General features: G+C 43.6%; 1 protein-coding gene and 1 long non-coding RNA gene across 13 annotated transcripts in view; one reads left to right on the forward strand and one right to left on the reverse strand.

The window, feature by feature from the left end:
- LEKR1 (leucine, glutamate and lysine rich 1) overlaps positions 1–26488 on the reverse strand; it is a 224246-nt gene that overhangs the window by 10703 nt on the left and 187055 nt on the right. For 9 of the 12 annotated variants that reach the window (XR_006585359.1, XR_006585364.1, XR_006585363.1 and 6 more), the window contains 5 exons: positions 22468–22566; positions 10148–10253; positions 9369–9443; positions 8506–8615; positions 2746–2997 (listed from right to left, as the gene is read on the reverse strand). Coding sequence is in view for 2 of the 12 variants with exons in the window: in XM_023260442.2 (XP_023116210.2) it covers positions 10171–10253; positions 22468–22566 (182 nt within the window). In the remaining 10 variants the exon portion in view is untranslated. The other 3 variants (XR_002745385.2, XM_023260442.2, XM_019810522.3) reach the window with 3 other exon arrangements.
- Positions 923–4984, forward strand: LOC109491421. The gene is made up of 2 exons (XR_002144754.3): positions 923–1461; positions 4300–4984. It is a non-coding gene; the product is annotated as an uncharacterized LOC109491421 (long non-coding RNA).

Genomic DNA, 26488 nt, shown 5'->3' on the forward strand with positions numbered 1-26488 from the left:
CAAGGTTCCCGGTGCTGCCTTTTGAGTTCTGTCCATCAGAGGCTGTCTCTGGCTCGAGTTCGGGTAAGAGTGCAGCCAGCCCCCGTAGGCCTGATGGCCGGCCCTCAGGGTGTGGAAAAGCATCGGCTCAACCAGCTTTCCTGTCATGAACCAAGCGGGGCCATAAACTAGCCACACCGAGAAGGCCTTCTTGCCACTGAGTCATTCTGGTTCCCATTGCTAGGCCTTTGTCAGAGCCCTTTGTCACTTTTGAAACTGTTATTTCTTTGGAAATAAAAGAACAGCGTGGCCATGGTTAGTGTTGCTGGTAAGTTCTATTACTAGAGGCACATTTAGTGTAATAGAAAAATATGAATCTGATCAGTGTGTTACGAAGCCTATTACTGCCACAACCGTCATCTTTGTCCCCAAACACCACGGTACCTGCACTTCAAACGCATGTTCTTCAAAAGCCATTGTGCTGGGGAAACAGGATGAACAGTGCTTATATGACGCTGATTTCCTTTAAAAAGGAAAGAGAAGAGAATGAAAAACAGCCGTGCAGTTCCAACAGGGCTCTCTGTGAGCATTTCCGCACTGGTCTGCTTCCTCGTTGGTTTTGGTCAGAGATGCTCCATATTTTCTCTGTGTATTTAATTCACATGGTTTCATGTGAATTGTTCAGCCCTCAGTCAACAGTCTTCATGTCTGTTTAGGTTAAATGTGCCTTTGCCTCCTTACAAGTGTCTCTGCTTTGGGGGGGCTTCCATACTTGGTATGAATATCCTCTAAGGACACGAAAAAATATGGGATAGGGGCCCGGCAATGGGGTCTTGGATCCCTAGGATCAACATGGAGCAGCTTTGTGGATCACTAATTTTACTCGCAGACTTTTCAGAAATGTTTTTGTATTAAATAGTGATGTAACAATGGAGTAGAGCATTCCGTTTCATGAATTTAAAGGTAATGCACAACACTTCAAAGACACGTTATGCTACGGCCGATGCCATTAGGTATCCAATCAGGGTCCTGCAGTGGGTAGTGTTATGGGTTGAATTGAACCCCACCAAATCTGTTGAAGTCCTAAACCCTACTACCTCAGAATGTGAACCAATTTGGGCAAGAGGGTCATGGCGGGTGTAATTAGTTTAGAGGGGTCATACTGGAGTAGCGTAGGTCCTTACAAAAAGGGGGAAATTTGGACATAGACACGCACACAGGGAGAATGCCATGTGAAGATGGAGGCAGAGATGCGGATGATGTGTTTACAAGCCAGAGTGCCAAAGATTGCCAGCAAACCCCCAGAAGCTGGGGAAGGGGCCTGGAATATATTCTTTCTCATAGGCTCATAAGGAACCAACGGAGTCAACACATTGATTTCAGACTTCTGGCCTCCGGAACTGTGAGACAATCCATTTCCATTGTCGAAGCCACTCGGTTTGTAGTACTTTGTTGTGGGAGCTCCGAACAAACAAATCCAAGGTATTTCAGTCTTTTCTCTTGCTGAAGATGCTTCATTGGCAGAGTCTGAGAAGTGCTGAACTGAGTTGTGGAAAGAGCTCAATGTTAGGGTCTGCTAGATCCAGCTTTGGATTCTGGCCACACCACCCACAAGTCACGTGGCCTGGGGCATGGATCCCGATGTCCTATTGTGAGCATTACATGCGAGGCCTCATGTAATAATACCAGCGATGCGACCTGGCAGCTCATTGGGTTCTTAGTAGATGTTATTCTTGTTTGCCCTTTCCACTTTGCCCTTCCTGCCCCCAGGGGTCATTTTGTCTGAGAGATGAGGAGCTCGACTTGTCTCCAGCCACACCGTGAGCTAGTGCAAGGCTGGGTATCAAATTCCAGGCCACTCGACTCCGTATGTGCACTGTGGTTCCCCTTGATGTTGTCTTTCAGGGCTCCTTCCAATAATAAACATTCTCTGCACATTGTCTCCCACAAACAGTTGCAAAGGTGATGAAATGGGTCAGCCTCTAGGCCCGGATGCTCTTTATACCACCTGGTGAGAAGTACCTTATATGGGAAGGTTCTACACTACCCAGAAAGCCTTCTTAACAGGAGAAATGCCTCCGCTTTATTTTATTCTCTCTATATATTAACATGTAATGGTTAGCATGAGGTAATGACTACCTCATGAAAAGATTATATTTTGTTCAAAAGTGTTTTGCAACATTCATTACAGGATAAAAGGGCTTGGGCCTTTTAAGAAGAAACCAATTAGAATCCGAGGGCTGATCCAAGTTGTGACAACTGTGGAGGCCTGTCCTGCAGGAACTCCAATAGTCCCTTTTAGTAAGGATTGATAAGCAAGGGATTAGAGCAAATTAGTTGCTAGTGACTAGTTCCTGATGCAAAACGGCCTGAGTTACATTGTCCTGATGGAACAAAGGTATTGGGGACAAATCGCTTTGCGGATCTAGGAAGGTTGCCTAAGTTATGATTCAGTATGCATAAAGATCAAGGTCTGGAGTCAAACCTGCATGGGCCTTGGTTGCTCCAAGGAAGTTGGACACCATCTGGAAAAGCTACAGGGCCCCTTCCTGGAGCATGCCCCAGTGCTGCAAACATTTGTGGGACATTCAGTTTTCCCCTTCCACTCACTCTTAGGTCCTCCCACCCCAGGGGAAGAGACATCACTTTCTACCTTATTGGCCCTTAAAAAGAAAGCTAGCTTCAAGGAGTGTATGACTTCTTTTCTGCTTAATGACCAGAGCTCACGTGGGAAAAAATTATGTGGCTAGAGTGAAGAATACTTACCGGTATAGTCGTACTGGTGGGAGAAACTAAAAATCAGGGCTTACTGAATGCAAAGCACAGTCAGAGTTGGAAAGCCCTGGCTGGGTTTTAGGCTGCCAGCACATGGTCATGGGGTTTGAGTTAGTCACTGGGCTTCTCCCAGCCTCAGTGTCCTTGTGAGCACCCGTGGAAGTAATGGTGCCTACATCACCGCTGCCTCGTGAACAGTGACAGAGATAACACCCTCCAGCTTCGTGCCCTGTGGAAACCATCCTAGGAATAGAAGGCGATGTTAATATGATAAATTAATGTAGTGACAAAAATACCTAAGCATTTATATCTTTAGAACTTTGTTCTGAATTTTCGAAAATTTTAATGCATTCTAATAAAAACTGCATTTCATGAACAACGACAAAAAAAGGGGGCCCCGTTGTAGTCTGTGTTTGAATTTTTGTATCTAGCAGAAAGCCTAACCTATAAATTGCACACCAGCTCACAAACGTGTTATTTCACCTGCAGGGTATTAAACAATTTTGTTTGTGTTTTGCTTTTTTTTTTTTAGTTTATTTTTTTTGAGAGAGAGAGAGAGAGAGAGAGAGTAGGGGAGGGGAAGAGAGAAAGGGAGAGAGAGAGAGAGAGAGAGGGAGAGAATCCCAAGCAGGCTCCTCACTGTCAGCACAGAGCCTGACACAGGGATCGAACTCACGAACCAAGGGATCATGACCTGAGCCAAAATCAAGAGTTGGATGCTAACCGACTGAGCCCCCTAGGCGCCCCTGTTTTGTTTGTTTTTTAAATCAACTGTCAACATGTAAAACTAGAGGATTTCCCATAAAAAAACAAAACAAAACAAAACAAAAAACTCCACTAAACCAAATCCTAGATTGCAGCTTTTCTTGGGGAAATAGAAGCAGAATTGCTGGCACAGCTGATTGGCATTTCCCGCAGCCCACTGCTCCCCACCACCCGCTGGCTGTTTACCACCCCAGGCCAGCCATGCCCAAGGTTTCCATTTCCCTGGTGGCATCTTCCCACTGGGAGGCCTAGCGTTTCAAATAGCAACATCCTTGAAAAATCAAACCAGCCAGAGGGCAAATGCTTGATGGATGCTCAAACGGGGTTGGGGAGTGAGGGTATTTGTTCTCTTATCCTCAGCTGGTCTACGTGGCCCAGATGTGGTGAAGTGGAGTTTCTGTCTTGTAAAACGAGCACAGGATCCTTGTGAGGATTCAATTAGGTGACATAATTAAACCTTGCAAGAGTCGACACTTGGTAAATGCTAGCTCTGAGCAGGACATCCCAGGCTGCTTGGGGCACTTCTGACAAACATCTGTAGTTTAAACTCATAGTCCAGGGGCGCCTGGGTGGCTCAGTCGGTTAAGCGTCCGACTTCGGCTCAGGTCATGATCTCACGGTCCATGAGTTGGAGCCCCGCGTCGGGCTCTGTGATGACAGCTCAGAGCCTGGAGCCTGTTTCAGATTCTGTGTCTCTCTCTCTCTGACCCTCCCCTGTTCATGCTCTGTTATCTGTCTCAAAAATAAATAAACATTAAAAAAATTTTTTTAAACTCACAGTCCAACATGAGGTCCCTGTAAGCCGCCAAGCACCTTCAAAGGATCAGGCTCAGGAAGAAAGGAAAACAAGAACACAGGCTGCTCCCCACAAGACTGGAAACCCAAGGTGGACACAGATCCTCAGCATAACACGGACACTGTTTATTTTTGGTGAATCACTCCTGCGTCACCAGGAGTGCTAGAAAGCTGGGGTAAATGTGATATGCCAAGAGATGTCTCTTTGTTTTGACAAGGCCACACGTAACAGATTTGATGCGTACCTGTGTCTGCTCCAAAGAAACATGAACCAGCGACAGCCCAGTGCATCTGCCTGAGTGCTCACCTCCAGTGCAAATACACAGCCAGCTTCCTGCAGACTGCCAGCGACCGGGAGCCTGAAAACCTATAGGAAGGCCTGAGTTTCTCAGGGGTGGGAGGGAGGCAGCCGTCCAGCACCACTGTGACCCAGATTGGGGCTATCTCTAAGGATATCACCAATCCCTAGGAGCCATACCCGGGAAAGATCTCACTGCTTTCTTCTCCCTGCCAAGGGTTCCGCCCAAGGCGGTTTTATAGGAAGGTGTCTTTCTTCTGAGAAGGAGACTATCCCCGGGTCCAGCAAAAGATGAGTAAATGATTACTGGATGCTGTAAAAGGATCTTGTGAAGTATTTCTGTTGTCCAACAAAAAGGATCTGGTTTTTACACATCTGTCTTTTTACTTCATTTGTTGCAGACAGAAGGCTGCAAACGCCTTTTAAGGACCAAGGGTAGGGCTTACTTTGGGAAATGGGGTGGCTAAGGATTTGGGATTTCCCCACTGTTTGTTTCCTCCATCTCATGACCTGACAAAAGCGACCGTCTGAGTCACACAGCGAATGGACTTGCATTGAGGAAATATCCATTTGCTATTATAAACTAGGGAGGCCCTTAGGAAGAAAACCAGGCTGTTTCCTGGGTAGGCCTGTCCTAAAGTGGGGCAAATGATACAGCACTGGGGATGTTGAAATGAAGAGGGGTGCATTTTTGACGGGGGAACTTGAGGTCATTTAGGCTTAAGCTGTAACCAAGGCAGAGATTCTGAATCAGGGTGGGAGGGTCCCCAGGGAGCTGTGGATTCAGGGAAGTTAGGGCTGGATCTCCAGATGTGTGTGTATATGCCACAGATTACTTGGAATGTTGTATGAAAGTAGGAGTGGCTGACTTGATGTCAGGGTTTCTCAACTTCAGCACAAGTGACATTTGGGCTGGATCATTCTTTGCTGTGGAGGGCTGTCCTGTGTGCTGTAGGGGGGTTAGCAGAATCCCTGGCCTTTACACACTGGACGCTGGTAGCACTCCCCTGCCTCCCAAGTTGTGACGGCCAAGAGTATCACCACCGTCAATGTCCCCTGGGGGCAGAACTGTCCCTGGTCGAGAACCACTGAGATAGGAGAGTCCCTGAGGAGGCAGAGAGGAAGTATGAGGTGAGCCACTCCCTGGTGAGGCTCCCTCACAGACCTACCCCTTGTTCCTATAAGTCATCACTGTTTTCATACCTCAGCATCAGGCAGCTACTTATACCTTCTGGCCAAATGTTTTGTCCTGACAGCTAGTCAAACATTGGAATTTTCTCTTTTTTTTTTTAAGTTTTTTTTTTTTAATGTTTATTTTTGAAAGAGAGAGAGAGAGAGAGAGAGAGAGAACAAGTGGGGGAGGGGGGCAGAGAGAGAAGGAGACACAGAATCCAAAGCAGGGCCCAGGCTCTAAGCTGTCAGGGCAGAGCCCGACACAGGGCTGGAACCCATGAACTGGGAGATCATGACCTGAGCCAAAGAAGTCAGATGCTTAACCGACTGAGCCACCCAGACACCCCAAACACTGGAATTTTCTTCAGTGAGGTGGGGAAACAGATAAGTGGGTAAGGCTCTTCCTCTGAGAAATATGAGTATCTTTTGGGGGGAGGTTGTAGTCTTGGAGACAGCACAACAGCTACTAGGAGGAGCCTGGGGTCATACCAGCAAGAGCACAAAGGAGAAAGGTAACACAAAATGAAACAAAAGACATATTTTTCCTTAGCGGGTTGTGTTCACTGCTTAATAAGCGAACACATCCAAACTCAGGAGAGGTGCACACCTATTCTGGGACAAGCCCCGGAGCCGTGGGTAGAGGTGGTTGAACAATTTGGTGTGCAGGGAGGTAACCCCCGTGTATGACCACTGGGCCTCTGGGGGCTGGGGCCATCCATCAGTCACAGAGCCGCCGGCAGACAGGTGGAGCTGTGAAGAAGTGCATTTGCTCAAACACGGCAAACGGTGTTGGAACAAGCCACCACTTTCTGAAGCTATTACAGTCTGTCAAGTCAGGAGCTGAGTCTGGGGGATGCCCAGGTGGCCAGAATTCACTCACGGTCCAGGGCCTGGAGGAGCTGTGGGATTGTTGTTTTCCCTCATTGAGGCAGTAAAGATTGATTTTGGATGTGGTGACTGAGGCCCAGCGCGTTAATGACCGCAGAGGGACGTTCCTTTCCCACGCTGCACTGCACGCAGACAGTAGAACGTAATGTAAGGCCCCTTCGGGCATGACTCCTTCCTCATCACATCATTTACCGGCTGGGGCCCCGGGGCCTGTGGAGGGTGGATGGCTGAGTAAAGGCCTGGGGTTTGGCGCAGGGCATCTCAGGCCCAGAGATGAGAAGGTCTGCCTGCCACAGGAATAGCCCCTGGCTGCTCTCACATTTGACGTCCTGCATTTGGCTTGGGGGAGCCGGCTGGGGACCTCTGATAAGCAAGTCAAAGATTCGAGGCAACAAGCAGCTTGTTGATATCCCACCCTCCTCTCTGACACCAGGAGAGAAACTCACTGGCAAGGGATGCAGCTGGCCTTTGCAAGGCACTGTTCCATTAGAAGCCAGACATCCTAACAAAAGCAAGAATGACAGGAATGAAAGTTTCTGCGCTGACGCACAGATACTGACTGAAGAGGTATTTCTCATGTTGGCTTTGCACTTCTGAGGGCAAATCTGCCAAACAGATATCAAAGGAGATGGGGACCCCAGGCGAGGAGGCACGCACTCTGCACTCAGAGCAGAGAGACTGAAGGAGTCTCTCTCACAGCTTCACTTTTCCCACCTGCAAGGCACAGGTCATAATGCCCGTGGCAGCTGCCTTGCAGCATGGTTGAAAGAACCAGTTTAAACAGAGGCTCTTGTTTTGTTTTGTTTTTTAATGTTTATTTACTTTTGAGAGAGGAGAGAGAGCATGAGCAGGGAAGGGGCAGAGAGAGACACACAGAATCTGAAGCAGGCTCCAGGCTCTGAGCTGTTAGCACAGAACCCAATGCGGGGCTTGAACCCATAAACCATGAGATCATGACCTGAGCCGAAGTCATACGGTTAAGTGACCAAGCCACCCAGGTGCCCCCAAACAGCAGCTCTTAGCTTAGTCAACTGCTGGGCAGGTTTCAGTGGGGCTGCAAAGCCCTGAAATTACTAGCACGAGCATTTTGCTTCTCATGATTATGTGCATCTTCCTGGGGAGAGGGTCACAGCTTTCACAATATTCTCAAGAAATATGATTACCCTGGAAAGATTAGAACCATTAGTCTGGATAATGCGTGAACGTGATATATAACTGTCATCAGCAATGGTTTGGGAGGAGAAAGGGACACAGAGGAGCACCTACTCTGTGTCAGGGTGTGTGGGGGACACACAGAGAAGTAAGAAAACATGATTCCTGGCCTCATGGAACATATGACAGATTTTGGACAGAAGACTAAAACATGAAAAATCAAAAAGAAAAGGTAACTACCAGCAAAGCAGCTGAGAGGTCAGAAGAACTTAAGTGCCACATAAATTCAGAAGTGGGAATGGTCTGGGCAGGAAGGAGGGCAGGGTTGGGCTCAGGCAAAGGCAGAGAAGGGCCTCCGTGGAGGAAGGCTGGCCCCAGGAGAGCCCAGGCCCCAGAGCTTGAAGGGTGAGTATAGAACACTCTGGCCGTGGGGCCCCCTGAGCGGGACGAAGGGTCTCAGAGCAGAGGTTCTGGGTGATAGTCTATCCCAGATGCCTCTTCAAATATCTAGCCAGTTCTTGGTCCTTCAGCCTTTGCCTCCTCAGAAGGGGCTGAGGGCTTCCCCTGGAGAATCCCCATGGGGGACACAGAGCCTGTCCAGGATGGACATTTTCTTCCCTGGGGAGATATCCTGGTGACTCACAGGTGCCAGGCAGGAAACGCTTCATGTCTAGACTTACTTCTTGCTGTGATATATCCAGGCTGCCTCCTCACAGTTAGCAAAGTCCCACTGGTCAGGCCTCATGGGGCCAGCACTTAGTTACCCCAAACACACAAAGCAAATAAAACACTGGAACATGGAGAAAAAAAATTAGAGATAACTTGGCATTTCAGAAAAAAATACTGAAGTGTTCCTCATGAGAAAAATCAGAACCTAAATGTCTTTGCACTTATCCTATGGTGTGGCAGTTTCTAAATTCTCCATATGGCAGGGCCACCATAACCCCTTCTATCCCCAGGGCTCCCTCTGGTCCTGCTGTGACCCTGGTCCCACTGACTGACTAGGCCACCCCTCCCCAAATCAGCAAGGCCGTCCCACAAATGACATCTCTCCACTCTCCTCAAAGGGGCTGAAAGGGTTTTCTTGGGAACTCTTGAGATCTTGCCACTGCCCTGCAGATGTAAAGATCCTATAGTTTTGTTTTTGTTTTTTTAAATATGCTTTTGAACATAGAAGTTGACTCTGGCAACCAGTATAGGACCACTCTCCCCACCTTGTACACTAATACCCATGTCAAGGGAGCAGCTAATTATCTACCTTCCTGATGATGCAAAGGGAATATTTTAAGAAATCTGATCTGTCACACCCTAAGATGATTCCCCCAGTAAGGGAAGCAACGGGGATCTGAGACCAAGCAAGGCTCTTGGCCTCTTTCCAGAAAGAGTGGACTCTGCCATTTCCTGACCATCCTCCTTTCTTCATGGGTACCTCTTCCCCTTTATGACACTCTCCCATCCTAGGAACTCCTCCCTGACCCTGACTTTTCATATCCCCCAAGTGCAATCAGACTTGTGTTACTTTGCTTCTGTCCTTAAAACTTACCTGTCCCCTTTGTCATGCTGTCACTGCCTGCCTTGATGATGGAGGTATCTGCGGAAGGAATCTGGTCTCTTCTTCCTGTTCCCAAATACCAGAGGTAACTTCAGGGCCAATGGCCTCATTTTTATCCACTGTTAGCTAGCAGGAATAACAAGACTGGGAGATATTGCCCTAAGGGGTGTCCTCTTGGGGATAGCCAGCCTCCTAACATGACACCATGTCCTGATCCATGTTTGGCATCCCCCTCAAACAAAGCTAGGTGACAATCTCTTTTGGCTTCTCTCTTCTGCATAGGGCTTACCAGGCAGAAGGGGATCTCTAGCCTAGCCGAAGGCAGTGTGCAGGGCCTGGTTCTGGCCCTCTGTTGAGACTGCTTCCAGTCCGCTTGTTTCCTGGTTGCCTTTAATCAGGCAAAGACTGATTAACAAACAAAAAAAGAAGTGGGGAGGGGAATAGGCTAATACTCTGGTAGCCTCTCAAGGTAGAACAGGATCATTTGTTTTAATTATTTATTCATCCTGCCATCAAGCACCATGCATTATGGCTCATACTTACAACTTCCCGTTTGACCCTTAATCAAAGTCTAATAGTCCCTGGGTCTCTTGTCATTCCCACAGATTCCTACTTCGGTGGGGTGGGGTGGAGTGGAGTAGGAAGGCAGAGGTGGGAAATGTATTTGGGTTCAGGGTTTGGTATTGGTGTTCCTCCCCACCAGGTAACATGGTATGGTAGATAGTTTTTGGTTTGGGCTGGCTGTGCCCTGATTTACCTCTGGTAATTACCTCTTCCACACATGGGAAGCTGTTTAGTCAAGGTGCCTTCCTGTCCCTGGCCCCAGGGCAAGCGCTTGAACCTGGTGAGGTTGGTTGGATTTGCCTTCCCTGGAATCTGAAATTTGAGCCAAGTCATCAAAAGACGGAAACCAATTGGAGCTTATTCATTATTCACAGCAGTGTACCCAGGTGACCCTGCTAAGAGGTCATGTGTCTTAGACCTTCGATTTTATGCTGCTTCCTGCCCACTGAGTTTCCCAGTTCCTGTCCATTATGTTCCGGTTTCTGAGCCTGATTTCCCAGTCATTGAGAAATCAACTGTTTTTCCAGTAAATTCCCTTTGGGTTTAGCTTAGCCAGGGTTGGCTTCTGTCGCTTGTCTCCTAAGGAGACCTAACTCACACCCACAATGAACCTAGGTTTCTGAGTGTCCCTGAAGTCACACTTGGTTCCAGAACATCACCCCAAAGCTGTGCTAGAAGCTGATGAAGCCTTTACATTTACCCTGACTCTGCAGTAATCATTTCCCAGAATTTATCTTCTTAGCTGCCAAGCCCATGCTACTTATTAGTTGACTGTGGTTTATAACCCGCCTCTGGTTTCTTTCAGTATTTTTTAGTTTAATTCAGACTGGGCCAAATCTCTCTACCCCATACCTAGAGAACAGGCTTGCTTTCCACATGGTCTTCTGCTTGACGCTCCTCCAACTTATGCTAGGGAAATGTAATCCAGGACAGCATTTTTGCAAACCCAATTGGAAAACTATAGTCAAGAGCTTCTAAAACCTTCTTTCTGAAATAGTAATTCAACTAATTTTGAGATTTATCCTATGAAAGTTATCAGAGGATCATAAAGATGAGTAAGCATGTTTATTACGGTATTATTTTGCAGTAGCAAAAACCTGAAGACAACCTGAATGTCCAGCAGCAGAGAAATGGTTAAATAAACAATGGTCTATTCATATGATACATGCTACGTTCATTCAGGATCAATCACAGTTTTGCAGAATATTTAATACCACGAGGAAAATTCCCATACTATCTTGTGTATCAGGGGGAAACAAACAAACCAGGACACAAAAATGTATGTGCAGGATAATCTCAATTTGTTTTATTCAAATTGGGAAGGATTGCACCAACATATTAGTTGTGATACCTCTTGATGGGGTGAGTATGTTTGGCTTAGTAGGCTGTAAACTCTTTGAGAGTAGGGATTATTTCTTATTTCTTATTATAGCTCTAATTTCTACCGACCTGAGGAACATAGCTTGCCTGTTGAAATAATGAGTTTCCTTATATTTTTCCATGGTTTTCTTTTCTTTTCTTTTCTTTTCTTTTCTTTTCTTTTCTTTTCTTTTCTTTTCTTTTCTTTTCTTTTCTTTTCTTAATGTTTATTAATTTTTGAGAAAGAGAGAGAGAGACAGAGACAGAGAACCAGTGGGGGAGGGGCAGAGAGAGAGGGAAACACAGAATCTGAAGTGGGTTCCAGGCTCTGAGCTGTCAGCACAGAGCCCAACACAGGGCTTGAACTCATGAACCATGAGATCATGACCTGTGCTGAATTTGGACGCTTAACCAACTGAGCCACCCAGGTGCCCCTCTTTTCTTCTTTCTTTCTTTCTTTCTTTCTTTCTTTCTTTCTTTCTTTCTTTCTTTCTTTCTTTCTTTCTTTCTTTCTTTCTTTCTTCCTCTTTCTTTTTTTCTTATCTTGTCTTGTCTTCCTTCCTTTTCTTTTCTTTTCTAAAAAATTTACATCCAAGGTAGTTAGCATATAGTGCAATCTGATTTCAGGAGTAGAATCCAGCGATTCATCCCCTACATAGAACACCCAGTGCTGATCCCAACAAGTGTCTTCCTTAATGCTCCTTGCCCATTTAGCCTATCCCCCCACTCAAAACCCCTCCAGCAACCCTCAGTTTGTTCTCTATATTTAAGAGTCTCTTATGTTTTGTCCTCTCCCCTGTTTTTATATTATTTTTGCTTCCCTTCCCTTATGTTCATCTGTTTTGTGTCTTAAATTCCACATATGAGTTAAGTCATATGATATTTGTCTTTCTCTAATCTTGCTTAACATAATACCCTCTAGTTCCATCCACATTGTTGCAAATGGCAAGATTTCATTCTTTTTGACTGCAGAGTAATATTCCAGTGTGTGTGTGTGTGTGTGTGTGTGTGTGTGTGTGTGTGTGTGTGTGTGTGTATGCCACATCTTCTTTATCCATTTATCTGTTGATGGACATTTGTGCCCCTCTTTTCTTTTAAATAATGAAAGTGCATTCCATGTGAAATCAGAAAAAAATTTTAGCCAATAAATTTTGGTACATGAGGTTTGTTGAAATCCTGGTCATGCTTCGAAGTCATGACAGTTTGAAAATGTGGCAACAATATTTGATTATTCCTTCCACAGAGAGGTGGAGTCTGTGTCCTGTCCTTTTAAATGAAACTGCTTCCACCAATGAGCGCAGCGGAAATGTTCCTATGTGATTTCTGAGGGAAGGCCATAAAAGGCCACGCAGTTTCTGCCTTGTGTGCTAGGAGCACCAGATATGGAAGCCCTGGACCTCAGTGTAAGAGGTCAACCACCCTGAGGCTGCAGCACTGGAGAGGTCATCTGGGGGTACTATGGTTGACATTCTAGCTGGACCTGTCCTTCATTCCAGGTATGCGGCACATGAAGCCATCCTAGAAGTGGATGCTTCCAGCACTCTGTTGTTTGAGTCACTCCCAGCCAACTGGGGTTCCGACAGTATGGAGAAGAGACTGCCCACATTGTGTTCTATCCAAATTCCTGACCCACAGACTCTCTGAGTGGCATAAATTGGTGGTTTTTCATGCCAGTAGTCTGGGGTGCTTTGTTAGACACCGATAGATACCAAAACAGTTTTCCTCAAACTTCTCCCTCTTTCTGAAACCTTCCCTGCTCCTTTCTGTCCTTCCCACAATTCTGACCCCCAAATTAAACTATTCATTCTTGTCTCCAAAAGCCCTTTCTTATAACCTGTATCAGAGTACTGACTCATCTTGTCTTTCTCCAGACGATGAGAGTTAAGGGCAGAAGCTCTGTGAGTCACTTTTGCCTTTTCAGAGCACCTAACAGCCTGAATCTAATGGATGGTTCTTTTATGCCTTGTGCTATTAGTATAATGCACAAGAGAGATGGAAATTGACAGAGAGGTCAATTTTGGTGTGTATGTCAGACTTCCATGGAATTCTGGCCTTTTCCTTGATCCGGGGCTACAACTCAATACCATAGTGGGATGGCATTATATCTGTAAAGTGTCCCAATGTCTTAGTTTATTTGGGCTGCCATAACAAAATACCACAGACTGGGTGGCTTAAACCACAGGAACTTATTTTTTCACAGCTCTAAAGGCTGCAAGTTCAAGATCAAGGTGTTGGCAGACTTGGTCTCTCTGAGGTCTCTCTCCTTGGCTTGCAGACTGCTGCCTTCTGTGGCCTCACATGGTCTTTCCTCTATGCATACAAACCACTGGTGTCTCTTCCTCTTCTTATAAGGACACCAATTCTATTGCATTTAGGGTCTCATCCTTAGGACCTCATTTAACTTTACCTCTTAAAAGGTTCTATCTCCAAATACAGTCATAGGAGGAAGTAGGGCTTCAACATATGAACTTGAGAGGTATGCAATTCAGCCATAACACCAAAGGATACAATGGATTCTTAGTTTTATTTGCACTCCCTGTAGTTGTAGGTGTCACTGAAAAGAAATAATGAACTCACGGATACAAACTCGATCCATAAACACTTTCCTGGTTTTAAGTTCCAGGCTTATACCATGCTTACTCTCATACCCTTTCAAATAATGACCTGTTGAGGTGATAGCTGCCTATGCTAACTTGTCTTTCTCCACGTCCAGTGACAAGATTTGATTTCATGGAGGTTTTATTTATTTGCTTGTAATTTTGTTTGATGCCCAAGGGAACCTCCAACAAATCTTCAGTATCACTGTCAGCCGCAAAACAGCGCAGATTGCGAAGGCATCCCCCACACTCTGCTGTGTGTAAGTGGGTGTCCTTCCGTTGCCACCCTGTCAGTTCACTGAAGCTGAATAAAGTGCATCAGTGAAGAGGCTGGGGAAAGAAACTGCTGAGAGTGATCCGAGAAGGATTTAAGGAAATGCAGGAACGCCAGGAGCTATAGTGACTAGCAACTACTTTTTGGAATTTTTCTTCTTAAATTAATTCCATGCAATTTCCTTTTTGGTCAGCCCCTGTTTTTTTTTGTTTGTTTTTTATTGTTTTATATCATATTCCAAAAGTGAGTGAGAGAGAGAGAAGAGAGTGAGAACACAATCTTCTCTGAGTTGAACTGGATTTGGGACAATTTTATATCCCTCTGTGAACTACAGGTGCTGAATATTCAACATCACACATTTACCCTTTGCAATTCAAATTAAAGTGCACCTATCTGGCCATTTCACCCTTGTTTTCAGCTGGTCTTTGTCACACTAACTTATTGTCATTCCTCAGGCCTGGCCCACCTTCCTTTCACCACTTAAGGAACGAGAAGGCGGTTTTTGTTCTGATTCATACTATCACTAAAGCTCCACAAGAATCAATGGGCTCTCATTTTCACACAATGCGGCATGTTTACACAGTTACCACCCTGCCAGTATGGAGGGCTGGAATACTAAAAAGTTCTTTATGTGAACGTTGGTTCTGAAATGCATTTTATCTGCCCGTTGAAGCTGGTAAGAATTTTGTTCCAATCTGTAAGAAGGCTTTATCCTTGCTCTACACTATCAAGCTCTCAAGATTTTATCTTTCTTGAATTGCCTACAGGTAGGATGAGATTCAATTTGCTAAGAGTCCTTGTTTTTGACACAAAGACAAATACGCACTCCTGTGCTACTTCACGAAGCAATGATTCATTTAAAACAAAAAAACAGAAAAACCTCTCAGGATCAGGAATTCTCCGGAGAGAGAGAGTGAAGCCAAGTCATGCTTTCCTTATTAATTTCAGTATGCTCTCTCTCTACTGGTTCACTTCAGAAAAGAGGTATAATTACTCTCTTTATGAGTCAGACTCATAGCCCAGCACCTGTTAGAAAATTAAAAAAAATATTTTCCCCACATCACATTACAAAGGGAGGCCCATTGTTTTTGCGCAGTTGCTGGTATTTGCTCCTTTGCCAAAATGACTATTTTGGAGGCTTTAAAAGCCGGAGTGTGATAATGAAAAACAATGACTAGAGACATTTCCAAATGCCAATACATAAAGATAGTAACATGAACTTGATAAACTCTGATTTTCATTCCTTCTAAACTGTTCATAGATTAATAAGGGAGAGTCTGTTTCTCCCAGGCATGGCAAAGTGGCAGATACAGGCAGTTCAGAGCTGTTTCCTAAAAACACACCCCAGGTAGTTACTTATGCATTAGGTATGGAATTCAGTCAGTGCCAACTGTGGAAGGAGACTCAACATATTTGAGTATATAATGGGCATAAAAATTAAAGAATAATTGTAAGTAAGTAAAACGGATATTATGGCATAAAAATTACCTAGCTCAGGGAGGGGTAGGGTGTGATAAAAAATCTTTACAGTCCATTTTTTGACTAAATGTTGTATAAAGAGATAAAGGTCAAAATATTATTGTTGTGCAGATGATAGACGGAGTGCTTGATCCTGATGCCAAACAAAAGACAGAGGGTCGACTCTCTCCACTTTGTCATGCTTCCCCAGCAACATCAAAGGGTGTCTCCGTACAAGACTAACTTGAAATTTACTTTCAACAAGAAATGCATGCTGCACAGTTCCTTATCACCTGGGGGTACTGCAGGGACAGCTCTCCCAAGACTTGCACCCTGCCCAAAGCACAGGTAACACTTCCAGGCCTCTGCCATGTGCATAGTGGGGAAAAGCAAACAGAGCAGAGGCCGTGTGGTATGTGCCCTTGGCCAATGATGACAGTAAGTAAAATGCAAAGAGCTCGGATACGGATAAAACTTTTTGTCCTGTTTACTTAGGCTTTTTTGATTAATGTCATTTTTTTATATTCCTTTCCTTTTCTTGAAGCCATGAATCAACACTGAATGAATTAGTGAATTATTGGTTGAACAGGCAATATGTTCTTCATCTCTTGAAGAGATTTCTTATTTCATCTATTTCTTTACAAAATAATTATGAGGTCAACAGTTTATTAATGACAAGGTCGATGGAGCACCTGGGATTCATTCAACTCGAGAATTATTTAGGAACAATCTGAAACCAGGCCAAGAAACATTTTATGGTCAAATACTGAATTGTGATCTGTAGAAAAACAGGGTTTTTATCTCCCTAATTTTTTTTTTTTTACAGTATTTAGTAAAAGAAAATTAACCATCTGGTAAAGATGTTTCTTAATTCACTACCTGAGCATAATGACTGGAACAAAGAGCTTCATAAATGTTTGTTCAAGGAATAAATAAATGAACAGACACTGATACAAAATTAAAAATTACCGACAACCATTTTGTTTAAAAATCAGCATTATTCTTCAGGATTAATTTTAGATAGCAATGTTTGTTATAATTTACTATGGATTAAAATTAACCAAAGAATCAAAATAAATAAGACCTATATCCTGGGTTTCTTCCAAACAGAAAAATATTTTTTTAATTAAACACTCTATAAATTTGCTTCTCCCAGAAACAGATGACTAAAGGAATTCTCTAGCTTTGAATTCTTATATTAGAAAAAAAAAATATTTAAAATAATTACGCTAAACTTGTACCTTCACAAGAAGCAATGGGAAGAAAATTTAAAAACAAAATAAATAAAAGAAAGGTAATAATAAAGTTAAAATTCAGGTCTCCTGGGAACTAGACACAAGACAGAACTAGAAGTATGTGTAGTTTATTGGGGCAAACTCCTTAAAAGGGAGAAAGAGCAGGGAAAACCTTCAGACTACAGTGCAGGTGAGGCATCTGTGAGCAAGAGAAGGCAGTAAGGAGCTTTGGTGGCACAGAGCTGAGTAAGTCTCAGGCAATCAACTGGGAGTCCCCACTGAGCAGTCCTGCACTGGCCAGAAATTACAACAATTCTCAGTTATTGCCCAGGGTCTTCCTGGAAGCATATGGCTTCAGCTTGGAAACCAAGGCAGATCTTGAAGGCTCCAATAGCTGAAGGCTGTTAGTGAACTCTTACCCATTGGAGCAGGTACTTAATTGGAGATGAGAATAACATTCTAATGTGGCTGCCACAGTTTGCTCCTTGCGCCACATGAGTTTACTTGCTTTATACGTTTGGGGCACAGATCTGCCAGGGTTCCTGTATTTGTCATCTACTGCTGTGTAACAAGTTATCCCCAAAGTTAGCAACTTAAAGAACACAATTATCTCATTCAGTTTCTGAGAGCCAGGAACCTGGGAGTAGCTTAGCTGCATGGTTCTGGTTCAAGGTCTCTCATGAAGTTGTAGTCAAGATGTTGGCCAGAGCTGGAGTCATCACAAAACTTGACTGGGGCTAAAGAATCTGGTTCTGAACTCATGTGATTGCTGGCTGGCCTCAGTTTCTTGCTGGCTATTGGCCTGAGGTCTCCATTCTTCTTCACGTGGGCCTCTCTGAAAGCTGCCTGTGTGTCTCATGACCAATTGTAGGTAGCAAGTTGGCAAGTGATGTGAGAGAGACACTAAAACAGAAGGTGTAGTCTTTTATAACCTAATTTTGGAAGTTACACACCATCCCTTCCATCATATTCTGTTGGCTGCACAGACCAACCTTGATCCAATGTGGGAGGGACCACACAAGGGTATGAATATCAAGAGGCAGGGATCGTTGGGGGCTGTCTTGGGAGCAGGCTACTGCAGTTCCCATGAACTTCTCTTCCTGAGGACAAACTCAGAAAAGGGAAGTAAGTGGGACAAACTAAAGCCCCTGCCACAGCAGTTAGTTTTAGGGTCACAACTGGTACTCATCATCACTCTCCTCCACTGTCCATTCCAAATTTCCCCAGTCACCTGCTGTCACCTCTGCTAGTCTTTGTGGTTGCCAGCATAGCGACACCTTTTCTCACCTCCTGCTACCTGGGTACAGGGAGCACAAAGAAACCCAAAGAGCCTGGTGACAGCTGTAGCTTGTAATTCGGTGGGACTCTCCATGTGTCTTGGGATGAGAGTGCACCCCCTCTGGAGACTGGGACTGCTGACTCTGCAGGGCCCACAGTTGTAGAAACGAGATGGAAAACTTATGTCAGTGGGCCACTGGAATGACGGTAAGTGGGGCCACTTCTGTGTCCACCCTTTGGTTCCCAGACATCTGTTTGCTTCCAACACAGTGCTTTCCATAGGTCATCAATTCAGCATATACACTGCACTCTGGAGGATTTGGTTGAACTAGATATGCTAAAAGGTTTACCCAATAAAAATAACCAAAATGTCAGATAAAATAACCAAGAAAACACTTTTAAAAGAGATCACTGAGGGGCACCTTGGTGGCTTAGTCGGTTAAGTGTCCGACTTCAACTCAGGTCACGATCTCATGGATCGTTAATTCAAGCCCTGCATGGGGCTCTCTGCTGTCAGTGCAGAGCCTGCGTTAGATCTTCTGTCCCTGTCTCTCTCTGTCCCTCCCTCGCTCTCTCTCTCTCTCTCTCTCAAAAATAAATAAACATAAAAAAAAAAAGACATCACTGAGATGGCACAAAAGTAAAGCATCAGCAGAGATCAAAAACAAGATAAAAGTAACAACTTTGGGAGAGGAGAACCAAAGCCAGCTCTCTTTGTGTTAGGCCCACACAAAATTGGAAATCTTTTTTTTTTTTTTTGCTACAATATGATTTAACAATTCTATACATACTCAGTGCCCTTAATCCTCTTTATCTATTTCACCACCACCACCCCTGCCACAACATTTGAAATCTTATAGAAGACCCCTACATGAAGCAGGAATCTCAAAGGGCTTTACCTTCAATTAAGGGTGAGTAAAAGACGAACTGCTACACAGAAGGGGACAAACCACATCTGATTCTATTTTTATGCTGGGGGAGAGTGGTAGGAAATCTCACTTGGGAATTTAGAACTACAGCTTGGCCCTCACGTGGCTTTTTGCATGAATTTATGTTATACCACCTGTATCTGAAAAACTGAAAGAGGAGAATTTTAATTAAAGCACTCTCAGAATGTTTGTATAATCAACTGGGAGGAGCAAATGTAAATATTTTCTGGAAGAATGCAATCTCAACTGAGGCCTCGAAGAATTCCTATAGATAGAGTTCCAAAGAACATAAGCTCACATAAAACCACACATAGGTATACTCTGCCTTCTCTCCTCCCCTGCAGGAGAATAAAGCACCGTGAATGAGAACGAGCAGACACAGGCAGCAAAATCAGATCTGTAAAGATGATAAGACACAGAATATAAAATAACCATGTTTGGTATGGTGAAGAAATAAATATTTTGTGAGAAAGGAATAAGAGATGGCTTCTTATTTTTTTTTAAGGTTACTTAATTTATTTTGAAAGAGAGAGACACACAAAGAGTGTGTGTGTGTGTGTGTGTGTGTGTGTGTGTGTGTGTGTCTGTACGCAAGTTGGGGAGGGGCAGAGAGAGAGGGTGAGAGAGAATCCTAAGTGGGCTCTGTGCTGTCAGTACAGAGCCTGACTTGGGGCTCATACTGACGAACCATGAGATTATGACCTGAGCTGAAATCAAGTCTGATGCTTAACTGACTGAGGAGATGGCTTTTTAAAAACACAATCAAAAAGACTGATGAAGAATTGAATAAAATTTTCCAAAATGAAAAACTGCTTTATGCAGAAAGATTATGAGACCAAACAGAGGAAGGTCTGCAAGAAGAAACAGTGAGCAAAGAAAGTGGTAAGTATGTTAGGTATATTGAAATAAACACTGACATCATCATCATCATCATCATCGTCATCATCATAATGTCTAATTTGTGAGGTTAAACAAACAAGATAGAATTCAAATACTGGTCAAAGTATAATATAGATTGGAATGGGGTGGAAAACTATAGTTCAAATAATCTAAGATTCTTGCATTGTTTGGGCAGAGCATCCAGAAATGAAGTAAGTGTGTTCAAATGTCTAGGGTAACTCCTAAAAATAGATATAGAGATAATTAATTCCAAAAGAGAGGTAGGGGGTGGGGTGGTAATAGCAAAAGATGAAAAGAAAAAAGAAAACCTATTCAGAAGATGGCAAGAAAGGAAAAAAGAGAGAGAAACGGATGGCACATGATAAGATGATAGAAATAAATCAAAGGAAGAAGAGCAAAGACAGTCTCAAGATCCTTTGCCCCAAATCAAAACAGTGGAAGTTTATATACACTCTACAATGATGGGTGTTAATTTCATACTGTGATTAACAATGAAAAATGAGCATAAATGACCTTTGAGAATAAAAGGCTTTATTCTACAAAAGAAACTTTAACTTCTGAAGACCTATGCCACAAAAATGGACTTTCATAGACAATTTTTATGAGCACTCTTCTGATTACTAATTTTAGAACATGTTTTTATTCTTATAAATTTTGGCCTTTGACTTTATCTGGAGAGTTTTTCTTGTGAACAGCTATATAATTTGTTATATCTCTCTCCTTTTGTACCAGTTTTAACACTCGTTTTCTCCTTTGTCTGTATTTAGAAGGACCTGCTTTTTTTAAGGCTATAGCTAGGACATCATATTCTAGAAATAAATCAGAAAGCACAGGACCTAAAGACCTAATATAGACAATGACACATTTTAAAAAAGGAATGTGAGACCTATAATATTCTGTTTCTACAGGATGCTAAATAGCTTCCTAAAGGGTCCTTATAAGATTCTGCAATAGATCTTTTTCATAGATCTGTTTTGTCTTCTTTTTTTCCTATATGTTTTTCCCTTGTTTTATAATTTTTTCCCATAATTTCTAAGTACCTTCTCTCTTTTCTTTTTTTTTTCTGTCTCTCTTCTCTCTCTCTCTTGCTTCTTGAATGCTCACCCTCAAATGAGGCTAGACTGTTATGTCAACAGAGTATAGAGACATCACCCAAGTTTGCTCTGAAGTGAGGGTCCCATCCCTTTTCAGAGACACAAATGGAGTCAAGACAATGTGCTTGGTCCCCAGTCCAATTCCCAGTTTACATGATCTATTTGCCAATCCAGACTTTGCCACTTATAAGCTGTGTGACTTTGGGTGAGCTGCTTAACCTCTCTGTGCCTTAGTTTTCTCCCCTGTGAAAGGAAGTTGATAAATATACCAACTTCACAGAGTTCTTAGGAGAATTAAATGAAATACTTTCAAAGCTCTTGGCACTATGGACTGCCCATCGTAAACAACAAATATAACTAGCATTATCATTGTTACTCCTGCCATACTGTTGCTGTTACCGCTACCACTACCTGCTCTGTAGGCAACCACGCTCTTCTGACAGGGCACACTCTTCCACCTGTGCTGAGTGTCCCGTGTGCTGACCCATGGCTGTACGGGAGAGAATTCCCCTTTCTGAGATCTAACGCACCGCTGCCCATCTCTCCCTCCCTACCGCCACTCACACAAGCTGCTTCTTTAGCCTTTTTTCCCCCCAGGAGTTTGCATCTCAGAATGTTCCCTACAAAGTGGCCCAGGTGCTTTGAAGGGCGGCACCCATGTGGCCCAGCAGTGGTGGGGGGCAGGGGGCAGGTTCTTGTGATTCTGATGCCTGTGTGCTTTTCTTTCCCATCACGGTTTTTAACGGGATACTGGAAGGGACTGCATCAATGCCTGCTGGCCAGGTATCACACCATCTTACACCAGATATCTAGTTCCCTGCTTTTAAATGGAACACAAAGTGAAGGCACAGCCTGATGTTTGTGTAGACGGCCCTTTCAGCAGGCAAGGTGTCCATGCCTTTTTTATTCATGCTTTTTCAGTAATGCAAGAAAATCTCTCTGACCTGCAGGGAGACCTTGATTTTAACCTGAGATGGATAAGGGAGTGTAATAGATCCCTTTTTACACACATTTAGGTAAGTTAGAAGATCCGAGGTTAAATTTTCTCAGGAGTGCTAAGACTAAATGTAAAGATGGCCTAGGAAAACTGCTAAGACAGTATCCTGATCATGTTCCCAGGAAAATGCAGAACCTTTATGAGAAGATCTGTGTACTGAAACCCGTGGCATCACATTTGGAATGAGGTTTGTATAAGTCACCTGTAGTGACTGAGTTTCAATAATGTATGAGTCCACAGTTTCTTCATTAAAAATTTGGCTGCTTTTGTAGTAAGAAAGGCCAGAAGAGGCATACATAATAACAACAAATAAATGAACAGCTCATAAAGTTCTTGTGGTTGAAATACAATCAGGATCATACACTCAATCAGGTCACATGCCCTCAGGCCCAGTTGGACACCTACCTTTCCCTGTGTCCTTCGAGAGCTGTCCTAATTCTGGAGGGGTGGGAATGGTTGCAGAAACTCTGGGTATCTGGGGGCCATTGAGAGTTAAGAATGTACCTATGAAGTAAGCATTAGAAACATTTAGGACATTGTAACTAAAATAAGAACAGCGATAGAGACTCTACACACATATGCTACTGAGATGCATCAAGCCCAATTTAAAGCACGAAATTACAGACAATTTGACAAACATTTTTAAGGCCTTTAATACACAAGCAAAACAAACTCTGATATTGGTTGTATAATTATATCTGACTCATGGATAATAACATCAAAACATGGAAAAACATCTCTTTCCATCCAACAGGGACATCTCTCCCTACCAGCATACTATGTCCAGGGCACAAATGGTAAAAATAAGCTCTTTCTCCACTTCCACATGAGTCATGCAGATACCAAGAATTTGATGACATTAAATAATTAGTGGAGCAGAATTCCAACCATGTTATTTACAGAAAATTTAAGCCCCAAACTTGATCTTAATGGCTCATATTCCTCTTTACTACTTCTTCTATTATTGCCAGGGACTGGAAAATTAAAGAACTTTCTTCCTGGAGATTGCAGTGTGCCTTAGACTGCATAAGGTGAATCGGGTTGGTCAGTTGTGGGGTTCCTTTGGTTAAGAGTGTTATAAAGAGTTCCATTTGGACACGGTCACAGAGAACCACAGGGACAGCACCCATACATACTGCACTCAGAAATTTCCCTCTGCTGTGATCTGGGCCCAAGGCCAGAAGAAGTATGAATTGGCTCTCAGGGTCCTCTCCCTGACACTCTGTACCCTGGGTGGAGGCAGACAGAGGGAACGGGGCACAACCTCTGTCTTGGATCAGAAGTCTGGGAGCCCAACCCTCTGATCTGAGGTATTCTACTCAATTTTGCCCAGAAGGTGTAATGTTCTGATGCAGACAGGATTCTGGTTGATTTGATTTGCGAACTTAGAACAGTGGCCTTTAACATGGAGAACTTACACCCCAGGCGTATTTCAAAGGTTTGATGGTCTTAAATTCATAGATACTGTGAACCTAAGATTCTCCTATTTCCTTGACTTACAAATATTGCTATTCAAGCGTCATGCTAGAAATGTAATATTTTAGCACACGTTGGGATTTTCTGGTAGATTGCAGAGATGGGAGTTAGGCAACTTTGGACTAATGATTCTCTTCTTCTGTGCCCTGGATTTGTCAAATATCCATGTGAGGGATGGTTTCATGAAAGCAAGGCAAAAATAATGTTAACTAATGTTGAGTAAGAAAGGTTGATTGTTGAAAATGCCCCCTCCTGCAATGCGTTTAAATATAAGCAGCTCTTTTCAGCTCTTCTCAATATTTATCCCTCAGAAACATTATTTGCTAGAAAAAACTCCAGACCTTATATAGCAAAGCAGTATAGGTGAGTGTCCCTAATATTTTCAAATGTAATTAGAATGTTTTCTTAGACTATTAACCTTTTCAAGATATACTAAAGTTCTACGAGATCTTTCCGCTTGGCACTTATTCTTCAACCAAGTAGTTAAAACAATTTTTATTAAATACTGCTTGAAATGTGGATTGCAATACAGTGTAATCCTCATCTTCTTTCATCATAAAATGTTTAGTGTTTTCTACCTCCTGTTAATAAAAAGCAAACGATATCCTATGTACAAATTCTTTTAACATCACCTACTTTATTTTTTAAATGTAAAAGGAAACATTATGGATTCACCTCATCAAGAAATGCATTGTCAATAAAATTGAACTTTCATGCTTAATAATTATTTAACAAAATTTGTAATATGTTTATGTTGTTTACTTTTTGTATTTTTTTAAAGTTTATTTATTTATTTTGACAGAGAGAGAGAGCGGGGGAAGGGCAGAGAGACAGGGAGAGAGAATCCCAAGTAGGCTCCTCACTGTCAGTGCAGAGCCCAATGCAGGGCTCAAACTCACAAAACTGTGAGATCATGACCTGAGCCCAAACCAAGAGTCAGACACTTAACCGACTAAGCCACCCAGGCACCCCTATGTTAACATATTAATAATAGATCCTGGAAGGATCTTGGGGAGGTAGCGGAGTAAGAGGATACTGAGCTCACCTGTCCCACATTTCCAACTATCCATAGTGGATAGTTGGAACTATCCATCCAATGATGACTTGGATCATCCATATCCAAGTCAATAAACAGGAGGGCGATCAGAACGAAGACAGGCAAAACAAACTCCAAGACTACTGATAGGGAAGAAGCTGCATCTGAAAGGTTAGAAAGGTCAGAAAGGTGGAGGGAGGCTGCCTGCAGGAGGAAGGCAGCTGCACATGCAGAGAGGGCAGAGAAATGGGCCCTTGCACCAGGGAGCTCACATGGGGAAGACTAATCCCCATAACGTTTGACTTTCAAAACCAGAGGGGCTGAATTCCACGAGTTTGTAAAACCAGTGGGACTGGAGCCAGGAGCTTTAAAACTCAGCTGCCTCAGCACCAGGTGAGCTGGAAAGGCCATAGCTGGGTTGCCGCCCTTAAAGAGACTGTAGCCTGTGTGGAGCGGCAACATAAAAATGGCAGCTTACACAATGCCAGGGGCAAATGGGACACAGATCTGTTCACAATGATTTCCGAGTATGTTGGGGGACTTCTCAGAAAACGAGGGAGCTAGCAGGTGCCATTTGTCTCCCCTGTCCCCAAGCATAAACACAGAAGTGCCTGTGAGAGGTGGCGCTGCACAGAGACTTGCTACCTAACCTGCTACCAGTGCACCATGTCTACAAGTTCTCCTGAGGACTTGCCCCTTCTAAGCCTGCTAGCCTCAGTCCTGGGCTCAGGGCAAATTTTGGTAAAGTCACGAGTGCACCCCATGCAGCCACCATGTGCACAGCTGCCTATGCGTGGTGCACACGTGCACTGCCCCAGGCCCAGCCACGTGCCCCCAGCCATGGCAATGCTTCAGGGGGATCCGGCATAGGACCAGTGGCCCAGTACAAATTCTGTTAACACTGTTGCCCCACTCTCAGGTTCACTAGTGGGCATATCCACTCAGAGCTGGCCTGTCTGGGTCCCACTAACACCACAGGGAGCAAGCACATCCCACAACAGGCAGATGACTGCACTGAAAGGAAAAGTAACTCAGACACAATAGCAGGGCATAAGCAACACACACAGGATGCTCTCCTGAAGTGCCAGGTTCTGGTGCACAGGGGACATTGCACTATGGGTTCTCCAGCACCTCTTCATCATAAAGTTACTACTTTCAAGAGCAGAAGGCACAGCTGACTTTCTTAACACAGAGAAACAGACACAGAGAGGCAGACAAAATTAGGAGATAGAGAAATTTACCCCAATTGAAAGAACAGGACAAGACCACAGCCAGACACCTAAGGGAAACAGATAGTTTCACTAAGTAACATACCTGATAGAGAATTTAAACACTGATCCCAAGGATACTCACTGGACTTAAGAAAAGAGTGGAAGAAATGAATAAGACCCTTAACACAGAGATAAGGAATAACATAGCAGAAATAAAGGGCTCAATAAACAAAATTAAAAACACATTTGATGGAATGAACAGCAGGATGGAAGAACCAGAGAAATGAATTACTCGAATTAGAAGAAAGAGCAATGGAAAGTAATCAAGTTGAACAAGGGAGAGACAAAAGAATTATGCAAAATGAGAACTCAGGCTCATTCAAACTCAGACTCATTTAAACTCAGATTCTATCAAACGTAATAAGATTTGTATTATAGGAGTCCCAGAAGGAGAGAGAAAAGGGGGAAGAAAATTTATTGAAGAAATAGTAGCTGAAAATTTCCTTAATCTGGGGAAGAAAATATATATCCAGATCTAGGAGACACAGGGAACCCTCACCAAATCAACAAAAGGAAACCCACACCATCACATATTGTAATTGAATTTGCAAAACATTGGATAAAGAAAAAAAAAAACCATTTAAAGCAGGAAGACAAAGGGATGCCTGGGTGGCTCAGTAGGCTGAATGTCCAACTTCGGCTC

The sequence above is a fragment of the Felis catus genome, chromosome C2 (genome assembly GCF_018350175.1).
Source record: "Felis catus isolate Fca126 chromosome C2, F.catus_Fca126_mat1.0, whole genome shotgun sequence".
Classification (NCBI taxonomy): domain Eukaryota; kingdom Metazoa; phylum Chordata; class Mammalia; order Carnivora; family Felidae; genus Felis; species Felis catus.